Below are 15,519 nucleotides of genomic sequence, written 5' to 3'. Positions count from 1 at the left end.
GCTGTTATTAATATATAGGCCGGGAACCAGGCTAGGATAGTGGACTATAGTGTTATGGAAAAGACCGAACACATTCCGATTGGACCATTGTCGTCATGGCACACTGTGTGTAATTGGAACTTGGGTTGGAGAGAGAGGGAGAGCTGGGATGTTTTTGTTGGTGAAAAGATACACTCTGTGGATTAGGCGTCAGAGGTGATATTATTAAGGCAAGTGTAATTAAAAAGTTGGTTTCGAACGAAGTCATTCACCTTAAACTTTTTAGAAAATTTAGGAAAGAAAATAAATTTAGAAAAGGGTATTAAAATGAACATCCTTTCCAATGTCTAATGCCACATTTACATAAAAAACAAACTACTGTCATTGTTTATAAGTTTTGTATATTGGTGTTTTCTAAAATCAAAGTTGTTGTTAGCTTGACTTCCTTTGCGTAGATTTACGAAGGGGATGTCCATACCTATTGCATGCGCGCTGGTGGCTGACTAGTCCTACAACTATAGTCTGACTACTGTATAGATCCCCGTTTGTTTGTACCCCCCTATCGATTTCAATAACAAAAACGTTAAATGTGATAAAAAGTGCACATAAATAAGTAAACTGAATCATTGATTTATAATTTCTAACCTGACTGACCACAATGGCACTAATACTGGCATCCCCTGAACCTTTCATGCTTAACGGACTGTTCATACTAACACGGCGCCATATTGCGTACACTATGGACTAGTTTATTTCCATCAGACAACATAATGACATAGTTCATCCAATTCAGTAACTGCCAGATAATTCCGTAATTTACCATTACGTTGAGAGTTTGGAATTATATCCTTTGCATACATGAACTTAGAAATTAAACCGCTTGTTAAATCCGTGTGAAAAGCAAATTTTTTGTTGTCATTTTTTTCCTGTGCTTGATTCGACACTGTCCATATCGGAAGCAGACAACATATGAATGTACATCTGTAATCGTTCACATACCCCTTTGCTGGAAATGGACTTGTCCAGGAACTAGAAATCGATCATGGGCATGTCCATCTATTATATTGAAAACTTCCGTTAAGCATGAAACACGCAGACGATCATGGTGTTAGGGACAATCTACTCCCAGTAAGGTTAGAAATTGTAAATCAATGAATGAACTGACTAAGTTCCTTGCACTTTTTATCACATTAATTGAAATCGGTAGGGGGGTACAAACAAACGGGATGTATAGTCAAACTATAGTCCTACATGTAAGACCTTGATGCTGACATTTATGTTGTGGGTGTCAAGGTCTTACAGCCTAACTAACGACGCTGTGTAGTGTGTTTTTATCTCGACTAACATCATTACGAAAGTCAAATTTTCAGGAATATTTTACACAACTGTTTGTTTTTTTTGTGTTTGTGATTTGGATTTTTAATGTAGCTTTAATAATTTTCAGTCATGTCACTGTGATGTCTACCGTGTGACAGTTTATAGTGATATCTAGTGCTGGGGCATCATGTCGCAGACATGTAGCATGATGTCCTACCCAGTCACATTATTCTGACACCAGGCTGACCACTAACCTTTTAATGCTGAGCGCCAAGAGAGGCAGCTGTTTAGTACCACTTTTGTAAGTCTTTGGTATGACTTGGCCAGGGATCAAACCCACAACCTCTTGCATCCGAGGCAGATGCTCTAACCACTAGGCCACCGGAGAGGTCTTCACACAACTGTCAACTAAAATAACAATGCTTTTCTACAAAGTAAAGTCATAATGTTTTAGTCAGACTTTACTTACTCTGATGTCTTTTCTCTAATAAATTCAAATTCTCACAGAAGAAATGGACCTATTTTCAAGTTTTGTTGGCTTACATTTCAGTTGGCTGGAAAGCGATGAAAGCCGGAAATGCTGAAATCCGGTTAAGTTGAAATATTATTCTTTAATGAAATGAATAAAAATATATTATGCCTATTGGAACTGTAAGAAATATCCATCACATTAACCTACTTAAACATACTTTGGCAAGGGCATTTTTTGGGTAGTAAGACATAGCACTAAAATAAAAACATGTGCTATGTCTTACATCGTAGGACTAGTGGCTGATGAGCCCAATATGTGACAGATACATCTGTCCACAGAGGCTGCAGGGGTATGTCTGGAATTGTCATGGGTGCTGCTGATGGTTCTCGGTTTTTTTCTTCACCATCATTTTTCCTTCAAGATGGCCCATCTGTTTTGTTCAAAAGTGGCAGTGGCCCGGTGAACTATTTGTTGCCAGCTTTCATGGTCAGCAGCTTGTGATTGATGCCATAGGTGGTGAGGGTCTTTATATCTCTTTTGAGGTGCCCCTCTATCATGGTGACCAATGGACAGCTCACCATACAATGTGATCTTTGGTAGGCAGTGATCCTCCATCCTGGACACATGCCATGCCCAGCATAGCTGTATCTTCATGAGCTTGACCTCAATGCTGGTGATCCCTGCTTGTTTGAGGACTTCAGTGTTGGTGACAAAGTCAATCCAGTGGATGTGCCTCATTGAGTTCCATCTTTGGTGGCTTTTGTGGGATGCGATTAATGGCTGACTCCTGGACTGTATGGCCAGTGCTGAAGAGGGTGTGGAAGTACTCTGGCCATCGGTTCAGGATAGATTCCCTGTCAGTGAGTAGCTCTTGGCCATCTGCACTCCGTAGGGGGCTCTGTGTTTGGAAAGAAGGACCATACACTGATCTCAGCGCTTCATAGAACCCCTTGTAGTCAGCAGTGTCAGATTACAGCTGGGTTCTTTCTGCAAGCTTTGTCCACTGTTCATTTTGTATGTCTCAGAGGGAACTGCAGATAAGGCAGAAGGCTACTTTCGTCTGTGGACAGGATGGTTGTGTGAGGTGGGTTTGGTATGCTGATCTAGTTTTGGCAAGCAGTTCTTGGATTTCTTGGTTGTTAACATCAAACCAGTCTTTGTTTTTGTTAGCGGTGAATCCAAGGATTTCTTCTGAGGTTTTCAGAATGGCAGCCTTGATGTGGTTCTGCATGTCTTCCAGGGGTAGATCTGGTGGAAAGTTAGGTTTTCCAAGTCTAGGCTGCATGCTGTCTTGAAAATCTGACTTGACATCTTCAGACAACAGGATTTTGATCTGAAGCTTCCTTTTCGGGGTACCTCCTTGTTGTCTGAGGCTTGAATTGGAAGTTGAGCTTTCATCAGAGAAGACGATCTGGGCATCACTCTGGTATGAAGGACATCTTTTATGTCCCTCTGGTGTACTGTGATGTAATTGATTAGATGCCAGCGTTTTGATCTAGGATGCATCCAGGTCGCTTTCAGGCTGTCTTTCTGCTGTAATACAGTGTTTGTGATGGCGAGCTGTAATTCTGTGCAAAATTCAAGAAGCAGTGCCCCTTGTCATTTCAGCCACCCGTTCCATGTTTCCCTGTAATTGCTTTCCAGGCTTCTGAGTCTCAGCCCACTCTGGCATTGAAATCTCCAAGGATGATTATTTTGTTGCCCTCTGGAATGCTCTTAAGAAGTCTGTGCAGGTCAGTATAGAACTTATCCTTTTCCCAATCTGCCTGGAGTTTTGGAGCATATACACTGAAAAGTGTGGCATGTTGCTGGTTCCCTAATGGGAGACCCATGGACATGATGCAGTTGGTGTGGCCAATGGGAAGGTTTGTTAACTTAGTGGTGATTGAGTCCTTGACCATGAAACCGACTGCTGAAAGTCGTTTTTCAGTCTTTGGTTTCCTGACCAGTACAGGGTGTATCCAGCACTGAGTTCTCTCAGACTTCCCTCCTCAGAAAGGTGGACTTCACTAAGTGCAGCAATGTCAACACCAAGACAAGAGAGTTCATGTGTGATTAAGACAGAGCTTTGTTCTGGTCTGTTGCTGTTGGTTGAGTCTAGCATTGTTCTGATGTTCCAACAAACCAGTTTTAGTCTTTTCCCACAACGTGAGGCAGGTGTGGCATGCCTTGTTTTTTCTGTTATGTTTTGACCATGTTGGAAGATGCCTGTTGGCTGTGGCAGGCCAACTGGGGGGTGGGGGGTAAGGAAACAAGCTTTGGTTAGGCCACCTTTTCTAGGCCCCTCACCATGCAGAGCAAGCAGTGCTGTCCCTAGAAAAGGCTGCTTGGTCACTCAGGCTGCTGCCTGGTGATGGTGTCATCTCCAGATCAACACCAGATGACCAAAGGCCTGAGTCACCTGCATGCAGGATTGGGACTGTGGCTTCCAGTGAATCCAGCCATTTTTGCCCATTTCCCGTTACTTCAGGGCTTGATAGAGTCAAACGTAAACAGTAGACAGACTGTTCCTTCATGCCTGTGCAATGGAGCTTTTAGGTGGCGTGCAGTCTCTAGAAACTGGCCCCACCCTTTGAACCTGGGGTTCATTTGCCATGGCCCAGGAAGCCAGGATGGTGACAACTAGGCTATTGCAAATCCCAAAATAATCTTAGAATTAGGGACACACATCCTAATAATGAAAGTTCTGAATAAACATGAATGGAAATCCAAATTAAGTTCAGTGCTGAAGGTGTTGATGTGCCTGTGGCAGCCTGTATTGTCTTGCTGTACCAACAGTCTTTTGTTGAAACACAGCAATATAATTCCAGGCTTGAATTCAGCATAAATCCCTGTGAATGTCTCTGTCCAAGAATATTATTTTTTACTGAGTACTCTACTCTGTCTTTCCAGAGAAAATAATCACTGAATTAAATAATTTGAAGAAATAAATTCCTGCCAAAATCAACTTCTGGACGTAACAATAATACAAAGTTGATTCTGTTAGATCTTAAAGCATGAAGGAATAATCTTTCCAGTAACAAGACTATATAGTCTTTCCCATGACCTCAGGTCACAATTAACATTTTGTTTTAAAAAAACCCATTATCAAACAGAAAATAGTTTTCTAAAAGGTTCATAATGTTTACAAGATAAAATCATTGTTATATAGTTAGAAATTTATTACTAAAATTATATATAACCGCTTCGGTGGCCTAGAGGTTAGAGCATCTGCCTCAGATGCAGGAGGTCGTGGGTTCGATCCCTGGCTGAGTCATACCAAAGACTTACAAAAATGGAACTTACAGCTGCCTCACTTGGTGCTCAGCATTAAGAGGTTAGTGTTAGAACTGGTTGGCCTGGTGTCAGGATAATGTGACTGGGTGGGATGTCATGCTACATGTCTGCGGTATGATGCCCCAGTGCTAAATATCATTTAACTGCCACACTGCAGACATCATAGCAATATGACTGAAAAATTGTTATAGCTACATTAAAATTCCAAGTCACACACACACACACACACTAAAATTATAATATAGAACTTGGACTATGTCAGGTATAGCAGTTATATAGCAGGGGAATCCCAATAACCTAGACCTAGACCCAAATAATTTTTTTTATTCTATTAATAATCCTAATATTAAACCCATACACATATATAATATTTTAGCTATGCATTAGTTGTTTACAGATTTTTTTTAAAAAATCAATAATTCAGGTCAAGTAGACAATAAACTTGATTTGGGACAAGGTTTAGTCCAATATTCATTACAATAGCATATAATGAAATAATTTTTTTTTAAAACCCAAAATAACAAACAGTTTGTTATTAGTTATGAATAAATGCTTCAATTTATTAAAAATAAAAACTACTGCTATAAATGACCAGCAGATAATGCAAGTATCTATTTAGAATGTAGTCAATACCACAAGATTATGGAACCCATGAGAATATGTCAACTATACCTTCAGAAAGAATGATCTTATCTTGACCATCTAAAGATTTATTAGAAAAATATGGCTTATGAGGCACTCACCAGTTATTAGGTACTTTTGAGAGAGTGACTTATATAAGTTGAAGTTGTTTGCATTTGAAACATGAATAGTGTAGAGAATGTTGACATACCTCTTATGCTACTTTGATGTAATGTGGCTGACATTTCTTTGGATATTTTGTACTTATTGAAATTGTACATGATTTAAGCACACAGCTAACTAAAATGACTGCTCCCTTATGCTAAAAAAATCAGCCTGAATTAGTTTTAAGTACACCATCTTCAGCACCTACTAAAAATAGGGAAAATAAATTTTGTCCAACTAGACAATACCAGCTTCTGAAAGTGTAATGGATGAATTACTATATATATAAAATGTAAAACAAGTTATCTGCTCTTTTTTTAATACAATTTATCACTTAAGTCCAGGAGGTGAAAATGACCAAGTGGATCTAGCAGTTTTTGAAAGGTGCACATCTGGTGTAAGGCCCAGCTGTATACTCTGTAACCCATATTACCCACATCAATCATGCACCAAAATAAAGGGATTAAAGGCTCTTTGAACAATACCTAAGATATGCGAGGTCTTTTTTAAATAGCTAATATAACCAGTGAGGAAAGCCGGGGAAATTCTATTTCTTTAAAATTCTAACCCTATGCAAAATATGAAACCGTAGAGGGCCACCTTTATAGTTGAGCAGAAGTTCCTAGATTTAATGCCCCTTGCACTCTGCAGTTTTGTATTTTGTGTTGGCTTAGATTTTTAAAGAATAATAATTTCCCAGGTTTTCCTCACTGGTTATACTAGCTATTTGAAAAGAGGCTTTGTATATCTTAGGTATTGGCAAAAGAACTATTAAATCCCTTATTTTGGTAGATGATTGATGGATGTAATATGGGTTATACATTATACAGCTTGGCCTTGCATCAGGTGTTCGTCTGTCATAAAGCTGCTAGCTTCTTTTTGTCATTTTCACTTCTGGACTTCAGAGGTAAATTGTTTTTAAAAAAAGGAGCCAATAACATTTTTTAAAACATTTTATATATAGTTTGTAATTCATTCTTTGCATTTTCAGAAGCTGGGATTGACTAATCTAGCAAAATTTGTTTCCAGATTTTAATAACTGCTAAAGATAGTGTCATTTAGGCTAATTCAGGCTGATTTTTGAGCACATGGGAACAGTCATATTAGTTAACTGTGTGCTTAGTTCCACATTTTCCATAAGTACAATCTCCAAAATATTTTGAGACACAACACATGCAAGTAACTTACATGTATGTCAACATTCTCCATCATGCAAGTTGCAAATGCACACCACTTCACCTTACACCTCTCACTTTCTCAGAAGTTTATAGTACAAATCTGCTCAGTGCCTCCACCCCCTAATGCTCTCAGATAATTATTCTTTAATTTGTTGAATACATTTCTTTCTTTCTTTTTCTTAGATTTTGCATGATCGATACCAAGTGTATTTTGTAAACAGCATTTGTTTAGCATATATAGCTTTTCACAGTCATCTCTTCCAATGGGTAATAGTTTTTTATGTGGGTGTGTATGGGTTTTGTAAGCATGTTTGTCAATAACAATTACAAAACTTTTTCAGTGTACTCAGAGTTGACAGATTTGGAGTCAATACTGGAAGATAGGGCAGTAAATTGAGCATTTTGTAAATTGTTTACAAAGTCAGTCACATCAAAATCTTTTATATTTCTATATCATGTTGTTTTTCCCTTGCTGCAGAATGGATAGTATCTCTTAACTGAATAAAGTCATTATTAGGAAATTTACTCATTCCAGCAGTCACATTTAAGGTATTGATAAATTGGCTTTGTTTTTCTGTAAGAATGAGATCAACACAAGATGGATTACTTCCATTTTTAAAACATGTATATTTTATAATTAAGCATGCCAGATAAAACAAAATGTCACATATATGACACAGGCTTCAATATTTGGGCTGGTTCTGTATATCAAAATTTCTGTCACACTTTACTAGACTTTTGTCAAGCAGTCAGTCCGTCTTACAACACAACAGTTAACTGCTACAGGGTTCCACCTAATATCCTCTTGACAATCCACTATATATAAATAATATGCTGACATTACAGTGTATTTAAATGGAAATACACTTGCATAAATAACATTGTATTTGCAGGAAGATATACTTGGATTAGTAAAGTTGTGTCAGATAGATTAGTAAAGTGGTGTCAAATGGATTAATACAGTGGTGTCAAATGGATTAGAAAAGTGGTGCCAAAACAACAGCATGGCAATTAAAAGCATAAAATAATGCATATGACTTAGCAGTAAACAAGCTAGAACCATCAAAATCTTTTCTTCAATAACCACATGGAAATGCTGTGAAATTATAGAAAGCTTTTGGTGTATATGTGGCTGAATCATAGAACATGGCTAAACAAATCTGTACAGTGTTCAAACCATTGTGAATGCTTTACAAAGAAGGTATAACAATAGGGCTGCAAGATTTACGTGTATAAATGGCTTAGATTAGTTTAATGCCTTTAAATGGTTACACAATTGGTAACTGTGCATAATGGACATGCAGTTAGTGAAATGTATGAGCCACTCCATATAATTCAATGCATATTTTAACCGCTCTGGTGGCCTGGTAGTTAGAGTGTCTGTCTCGGATGTGAAAGATCATGGGTTCGAACCCTGGCAGATTCATACCAAAGACTTATAAAAATGGCACTAACAGCTGCCTCACTTGGCACTTAGCATTAAGAGGTTAGTGTTAGGACTGGTTGGTTTGGTGTCAGGATAATGTGATTGGGTGGGACATCATGCTACATGTTTGTGGCATGATGCCCCAGTGCTAGACATAACTATAGACTGTCACACTGCAGACATCATAGCGATATGATAGAAAAATTGTTAAAATTAAGTTAAAAACCAAATCTCATACACACAGAGTACATATTTCCACACCACTGCTGTAGCTGGAATTTTCTGTTCATTCATTTCTTAAAGGATGGATACCTTTTATATTAATGAAGGGATCTGTAAGAAAAAGACTAAGCTGATTAGAAGAACAGTCTTATATTCCAAATTGGGATATTGATAATGCTGACAAAAGTTTGTAAACTACATTATTTATCCAATATTTTCATTTGGCAGAACCTTTGAAAACTTACATAATATTTTCATGAGGCACAGTTACAAATTTGCTGGTCACGGAGAAGAATTTGCTTGGTTATTGTAGAGCCTACAAAAACATCCTTCGGGCATGTCCTTGCAGTGCCTCAGGTTGCATTATTGTTGTTTTTTCTTCATCAGGTAGATATATATGGCACTACAAAACCATATGATTGAATGAGTTTACCTAAGTTGTATTCAAGAAAATCATGTTTTACAACTGACTCTTGTCATAACGAAATGGAAAAGGTAAATGAAACCATCATAAGTGGTCAAAGTACTACATGAATATTGCCAGCATCATACAGAGAAATAGCTCTCAGATCAAGGGAAAGGTTCAGTTTTGAATCAGTTTGATTAAATATCATCTTTTTGGTACTGTATACATATTTAGAACTTTTGGTAAATGTTGGAGTCTTATTTAACAAATATCATGTCCAACATGTTTGTATTACTCACATACTTGATTCAGGTGTGCTCTTTTGGGGACATTTCCTAAAGGAACAAGCACATTATGTAACAAAGATGCCAAAACAGGCATTGACTATAGGATTAAATAAGTCTTTTTAAAATAGCATCAAGATCTTTTTAAAGAATGTGACAACTTACTTTTTAATATAGAATTAAATATCACACTTGTATCCATATATACCAAGTGTTGCAGTTCCATACTGTATGCAGTCTTTAGCATAACCTAGGTATAACTCTAGGTACAGTTTAAGCTTGAGGGATTAACTAATTTGCTAAGACCAATTTAGAACTTTTGAAGAAAAAAAATCATTCTGTTTTTCTGTTGTCCAAATTGTTAAGACTCAGTGGGTCTTAAACTAAGTAACAGTAAAGAGCAAAAACCAGCAGGTTTATTGAAAATTTGAAAAGAACTTACAGTATTGTTAATTAAATCCCAAAAATTCCTTAAAGTTCTATCACAAATCTAAATGTATAAAGCTCCAAATAAATTCATATGGTTTTCTGAATGAATTCCAATCTTGAAAGTGCTGATGTACCAATAGCCTAGAATGTGACAGTGTGCTAACAGTCTTGATGTATCACAATGATATAATCCAAAATGTCCTTGAATGAATTCACAATAATCCCAAAATAGTGATTTACCCTGAAATTAATGTTGAGGTGTTTTTCATTACAATAAATAATATAAATAAATAAAACCTCAAATTAAAACTGAATACAACTCAGATTGATTCTGTTAAGGACTGATGTTAAAATAGGAATTAAGACAATCATGGAAACAAGCTAAGCACACAATAAGCTTAGCACACAATATATATAAATATATAATTTATGTTACTGTAATATACATATAATTTCTGATGATTGTACATTAGCCTGTATATGTGCAACTTTATGATAGCATTAAAGTATTGGTAGTCTGCTAGGCTGTTTAATTTTCTGCTTGGCTAGTACATTTAATAATTTCAGTAGACTGTTGGGTAGTAAAGTTTAGTAGGATTGGTCAATTTCTCAGTCTACCAGTTCTTCTGCATGCAAAGAAATTCATGTGAAATTCTTTAAGTGTACATGTATATATCTGTATCCATCAGTAATATCTAACTGTTACATTTTCATTTCTTGTGTTACAGCCATGGAACTTACAAAGGACCTTTCCTCTGAAAATGTCTGGTTCTCAAAAGAAAAGAACATCCTGAATGATATTGCCCAGGAGACTAAGGACACCCCAGGCTACTCCTCACTCACTGAGGAACAGTTGATGGAAAAAGTGGAAAATATTTTACTGGAGAAAATTCAAGCTGGTGATAAAACTGCCTACTTTCAACTTGGATTATTTTACTATGAACAGGTAGGTTGTTCCATCAGTCACCATCTCACATAATCCTCTCACACACACCTCATACTCTCTTTTTTTGTCTGGCATCCAATTGAAGGGTATAATCCAACTCTTTTCTTTGTCTGGCATCCAACTGAAAGGTAGAATCAAACTCTTTCTTTGTCTGGCATCAAATTGAAAGGTAGAATGAGATTATCTCTTTACATTAACTTTACATTTATATTCCAAGGTTTAATATCTCCAATTTTTTAATGATGTAGGGGGGAGTAATTCAGTATTACATAAACATCAAGTATGTTCACATCCACAGCATCAATGGATGCAAACCAGGAAGCTAAATAACACAGGAAAGTTAAACAACCTGAGATCAGAAGAAACATGTCTGTCCCAGGCAGTGGGCAAATTTTCACACCTTAATGTACATGCCAGTCCATCTCCTGTCTAGAAAGGACAGACTACCTGAGTATAAATAACAGTCCATCTTCTATCTGGAATGGGCAGAGTGTAAATGCCATTCCATTTCCTGTTGGGAATGGATAGTCTACCTGAGTGCAAATGTCATTCCATTTCCTGTTGGGACTCAATAGTCTACCTGAGTGTAAATGTCATTCCATTTCCTGTTGGGACTCAATAGTCTACCTGAGTGTAAATGTCATTCCATTTCCTGTTGGGACTCAATAGTCTACCTGAGTGTAAATGTCATTCCATTTCCTGTTGGGAATGGATAGTCTACTTGAGTGTAAATGCCATTCTATCTTCAGTCAGGAATTGGCAGAGTGTACAAGTAGGCCTATCTCCTGTCAGGAATCGATAGTCTTCCTGAATGTTAGTGCCAGTCAATCTCCTGTCAGGACTGGGCAGACTACTTGCTAGGTATTGCTCCTTGTTAATATTGGACAATCTCCTTGCTTTTTCCTCTCCCATGTGGAAATTACCTTTTATTTTTATGCATTTTATTTTGATGTCAAGATGGAATTCTGATTATAAATATTGTAGTGACTTTTCAATAAGTAACATAAACATTATTCTTCAATATAGATTCTTTTTAAATTAGTACAAACCTGAGATCAATATTCCAGTTTTCTAAATCATTCTTGATGTCACACTTAAAACATCTCCAGGTCTTTTATTTAATACTTGGCCAGTGTGTGTACTGCTCAGACTTGCCTTGAAGATATTTTTAAAAAAATTGAAAGTTACAAATATCTAATCAGTAGCAACAGAGATAGGAGTAAAAGTACAGAATCATCCTGAATGTATACTTTAGCATTAACATCAGTGTATAACAACCACAAAATGTCATTAAATCTAATTTACTGTGTAACAAAAAGGCAAATTAGTTAATTTTTGTAATGTTTACCTTTTAAGGAAGTAAAGTCAGTATTATTATTCATAAATTTGCTCAACAACATAGCACTTCCCACATATATATTCTTCTGCATTCTTAATTTTTCTTATTATTAGTATAACTTTAAACATACAGCAGCAAAACATTTGAAGAAACATTCTCTGTTTTCGCTATATATGACTTGCTGCAGTTTGCTGACTTGCTTCAGTTTGGAATGGATATATTTGTACAATTTTTTTTATTAAAAAATCCATTCACAGCAATGCAGAAAGAATACATTAAGGGAAACTCCCTGGTTTTCAAAGAGAACTTGATGCTACATGAGAAAAAAAATAACTAGGTGATACATGATGAGAAAGATAACTCAGTGACACTTGATGAGAAAATAACTCAATGATACATAATGAAAATTAGATGATACATAATGAGAAAGATAACTAAGTGATACATGATAAAAAAGATTAGATTATGCTTGATGTGTGTTGTGATGTGATTTGGGTTTTTAACTTAGCTTTAAAAAATTTTAGTCGTATCGCTACGATGTCTGCAATGTGGCAGCTTATAGTGATGTCTAGCACTGGGGCATCATGCCGCAGACATGTAGCATGAACTTGATGAGGAAGATAACTAGATGATACATGATGAAAAAGATTAGATTATCCTTGATGAGGAAGATAACTAGATGATACATGATGAAAAAGATTAGATTATCCTTGATGAGGAAGATAAGTAAATGATACATGATGAAAAAGATTAGATTATCCTTGATGAGGAAGATAACTAGATGATACATGATGAAAAAGATTAGATTATCCTTGATGAGGAAGATAACTAGATGATAGATGATGATAGATTTTTTAGATTTGGTGAATCTAATTAAAAGTTATGAAAATTACAAATTGTTATTTTAAAAAACTTTTAATAGATTGTATATGAGTAATATCAACTTTGTCATAAATTTACAAAAGTAACTCACGACACTGATTTGTCCTTCTGCTTTATAAATTAATTATATTTACAGTTCAAGCTTTATAAATTAATTATATTTACAGGTAAATCTTTATAAATTAATTATATTTACAGGTCAATCTTTATAAATTAATTATATTTACAGGTAAATCTTTATAAATTAATTATATTTACAGGTAAATCTTTATAAATTAATTATATTTACAGGTCAATCTTTATAAATTAATTATATTTACAGGTAAATCTTTATAAATTAATTATATTTACAGTTCAAGCTTTATAAATTAATTATATTTACAGGTAAAGCTTGATAAATTAATTATGTTTACAGTTCAAGCTTTATAAATTAATTATATGAACAGGTTAAGATTTATAAATTAATTATATTTACAGTTCAAGCTTTATAAATTAATTATATTTACAGTTCGAGCTTTATAAATTAATTATATTTACAGGTAAATCTTTATAAATTAATTATATTTACAGGTCAATCTTTATAAATTAATTATATTTACAGGTCAATCTTTATAAATTAATTTTTTTTTACAGGTCAATCTTTATAAATTAATTATATTTACAGTTCAAGCTTTATAAATTAATTATATTTACAGGTAAAGCTTGATAAATTAATTATATTTACAGTTCGAGCTTTATAAATTAATTATATTTACAGGTAAATCTTTATAAATTAATTATATTTACAGGTCAATCTTTATAAATTAATTATATTTACAGGTCAAGCTTTATAAATTAATTATATTTACAGGTCAATCTTTATAAATTAATTTTTTTTACAGGTCAATCTTTATAAATTAATTATATTTACAGTTCAAGCTTTATAAATTAATTATATTTACAGGTAAAGCTTGATAAATTAATTATGTTTACAGTTCAAGCTTTATAAATTAATTATATGAACAGGTTAAGATTTATAAATTAATTATATTTACAGTTCAAGCTTTATAAATTAATTATATGTACAGGTTAAGATTTATAAATTAATTATATTTACAGTTCAAGCTTTATAAATTGATTATATTTACAGGTCAATCTTTATAAATTATATTTACAGGTTAAGCTTTATAAATTAATTATATTTACAGTTCAAGCTTTATAAATTGATTATATTTACAGGTCAATCTTTATAAATTATATTTACAGGTTAAGCTTTATAAATTAATTATATTTACAGGTCAATCTTTATAGATTAATTATATTTACATGTTAAGATTTATATATTAATTATATTTACAGCTCAAGCTTTATAAATTAATTATATTTACAGTTCAAGCTTTATAAATTAATTATATTTACAGTTCAAGCTTTACAAATTAATTATATTTACAGTTCAAGCTTTATAAATTAATTATATTTACAGGTCAATCTTTATAAATTAATTATATTTACAGTTTAAGCTTTATAAATTAATTATATTTACAGTTCAAGCTTTATAAATTAATTATATGTACAGGTTAAGATTTATAAATTAATTATATTTACAGTTCAAGCTTTATAAATTGATTATATGTACAGGTTAAGATTTATAAATTAATTATATTTACAGTTCAAGCTTTATAAATTGATTATATTTACAGGTCAATCTTTATAAATTATATTTACAGGTTAAGCTTTATAAATTAATTATATTTACAGGTCAATCTTTATAAATTAATTATATTTACATGTTAAGATTTATATATTAATTATATTTACAGCTCAAGCTTTATAAATTAATTATATTTACAGTTCAAGCTTTATAAATTAATTATATTTACAGTTCAAGCTTTATAAATTAATTATATTTACAGTTCAAGCTTTATAAATTAATTATATGTACAGGTTAAGATTTATAAATTAATTATATTTACAGTTCAAGCTTTATAAATTAATTATATGTACAGGTTAAGATTTATATATTAATTATATTTACAGCTCAAGCTTTATAAATTAATTATATTTACAGTTCAAGCTTTATAAATTAATTATATTTACAGTTCAAGCTTTATAAATTAATTATATTTACAGGTCAATCTTTATAAATTAATTATATTTACAGGTCAGTCTTTATAAATTAATTATATTTACAGGTCAGGCTTGATAAATTAGTTATATTTACAGGTTAAGATTTATAAATTAATTATATTTACAGTTCAAGCTTTATAAATTAATTATATTTACAGTTCAAGCTTTATAAATTAATTATATTTACAGGTTAAGCTTTATAAATTAATTATATTTACAGGTCAATCTATATAAATTAATTATATTTAAAGGTCTGTCTTTATAAATTAATTATATTTACAGTTCAAGCTTTATAAATTAATTATATTTACAGTTCAAGCTTTATAAATTAATTATATTTACAGTTCAAGCTTTATAAATTAATTATATTTACAGGTCAATCTTTATAAATTAATTATATTTACAGGTCAGTCTTTATAAATTAATTATATTTACAGTTCAAGCTTTATAAATTAATTATATTTACAGTTC

The 15,519-nt window shown here is 33.3% G+C and overlaps 2 protein-coding genes across 3 annotated transcripts in view; one reads left to right on the top strand and one right to left on the bottom strand.

Moving 5' to 3' along the window:
• Positions 1 to 67: 67 nt before the first annotated feature.
• LOC149794825 (LRP2-binding protein-like) overlaps positions 68 to 15,519 on the top strand; it is a 55,368-nt gene continuing 39,916 nt past the window's right edge. Inside the window, exons 1-2 of one of the 2 annotated variants that reach the window (XM_089964482.1) lie at positions 68 to 209; positions 10,504 to 10,721. In XM_089964482.1, the coding sequence (XP_089820608.1) occupies positions 10,506 to 10,721 (216 nt within the window). In that variant the 5' untranslated portion in view covers positions 68 to 209; positions 10,504 to 10,505. The remainder of the gene's footprint in view (positions 210 to 10,503; positions 10,722 to 15,519) is intronic. The other variant, XM_089964483.1, reaches the window with a different exon arrangement.
• LOC149794826 (uncharacterized) lies at positions 2,174 to 2,506 on the bottom strand. The gene has a single exon (XM_089963717.1). It carries the CDS (start codon positions 2,504 to 2,506, stop codon positions 2,174 to 2,176), a length of 333 nt encoding a protein of 110 aa, XP_089819843.1.

Source organism: Sinohyriopsis cumingii, chromosome 7 (genome assembly GCF_028554795.1).
Source record: "Sinohyriopsis cumingii isolate HCF-2022 chromosome 7, ASM2855479v2, whole genome shotgun sequence".
Lineage (NCBI taxonomy): Eukaryota > Metazoa > Mollusca > Bivalvia > Unionida > Unionidae > Sinohyriopsis > Sinohyriopsis cumingii.
This window is presented reverse-complemented; position numbering and strand designations above follow the sequence as displayed.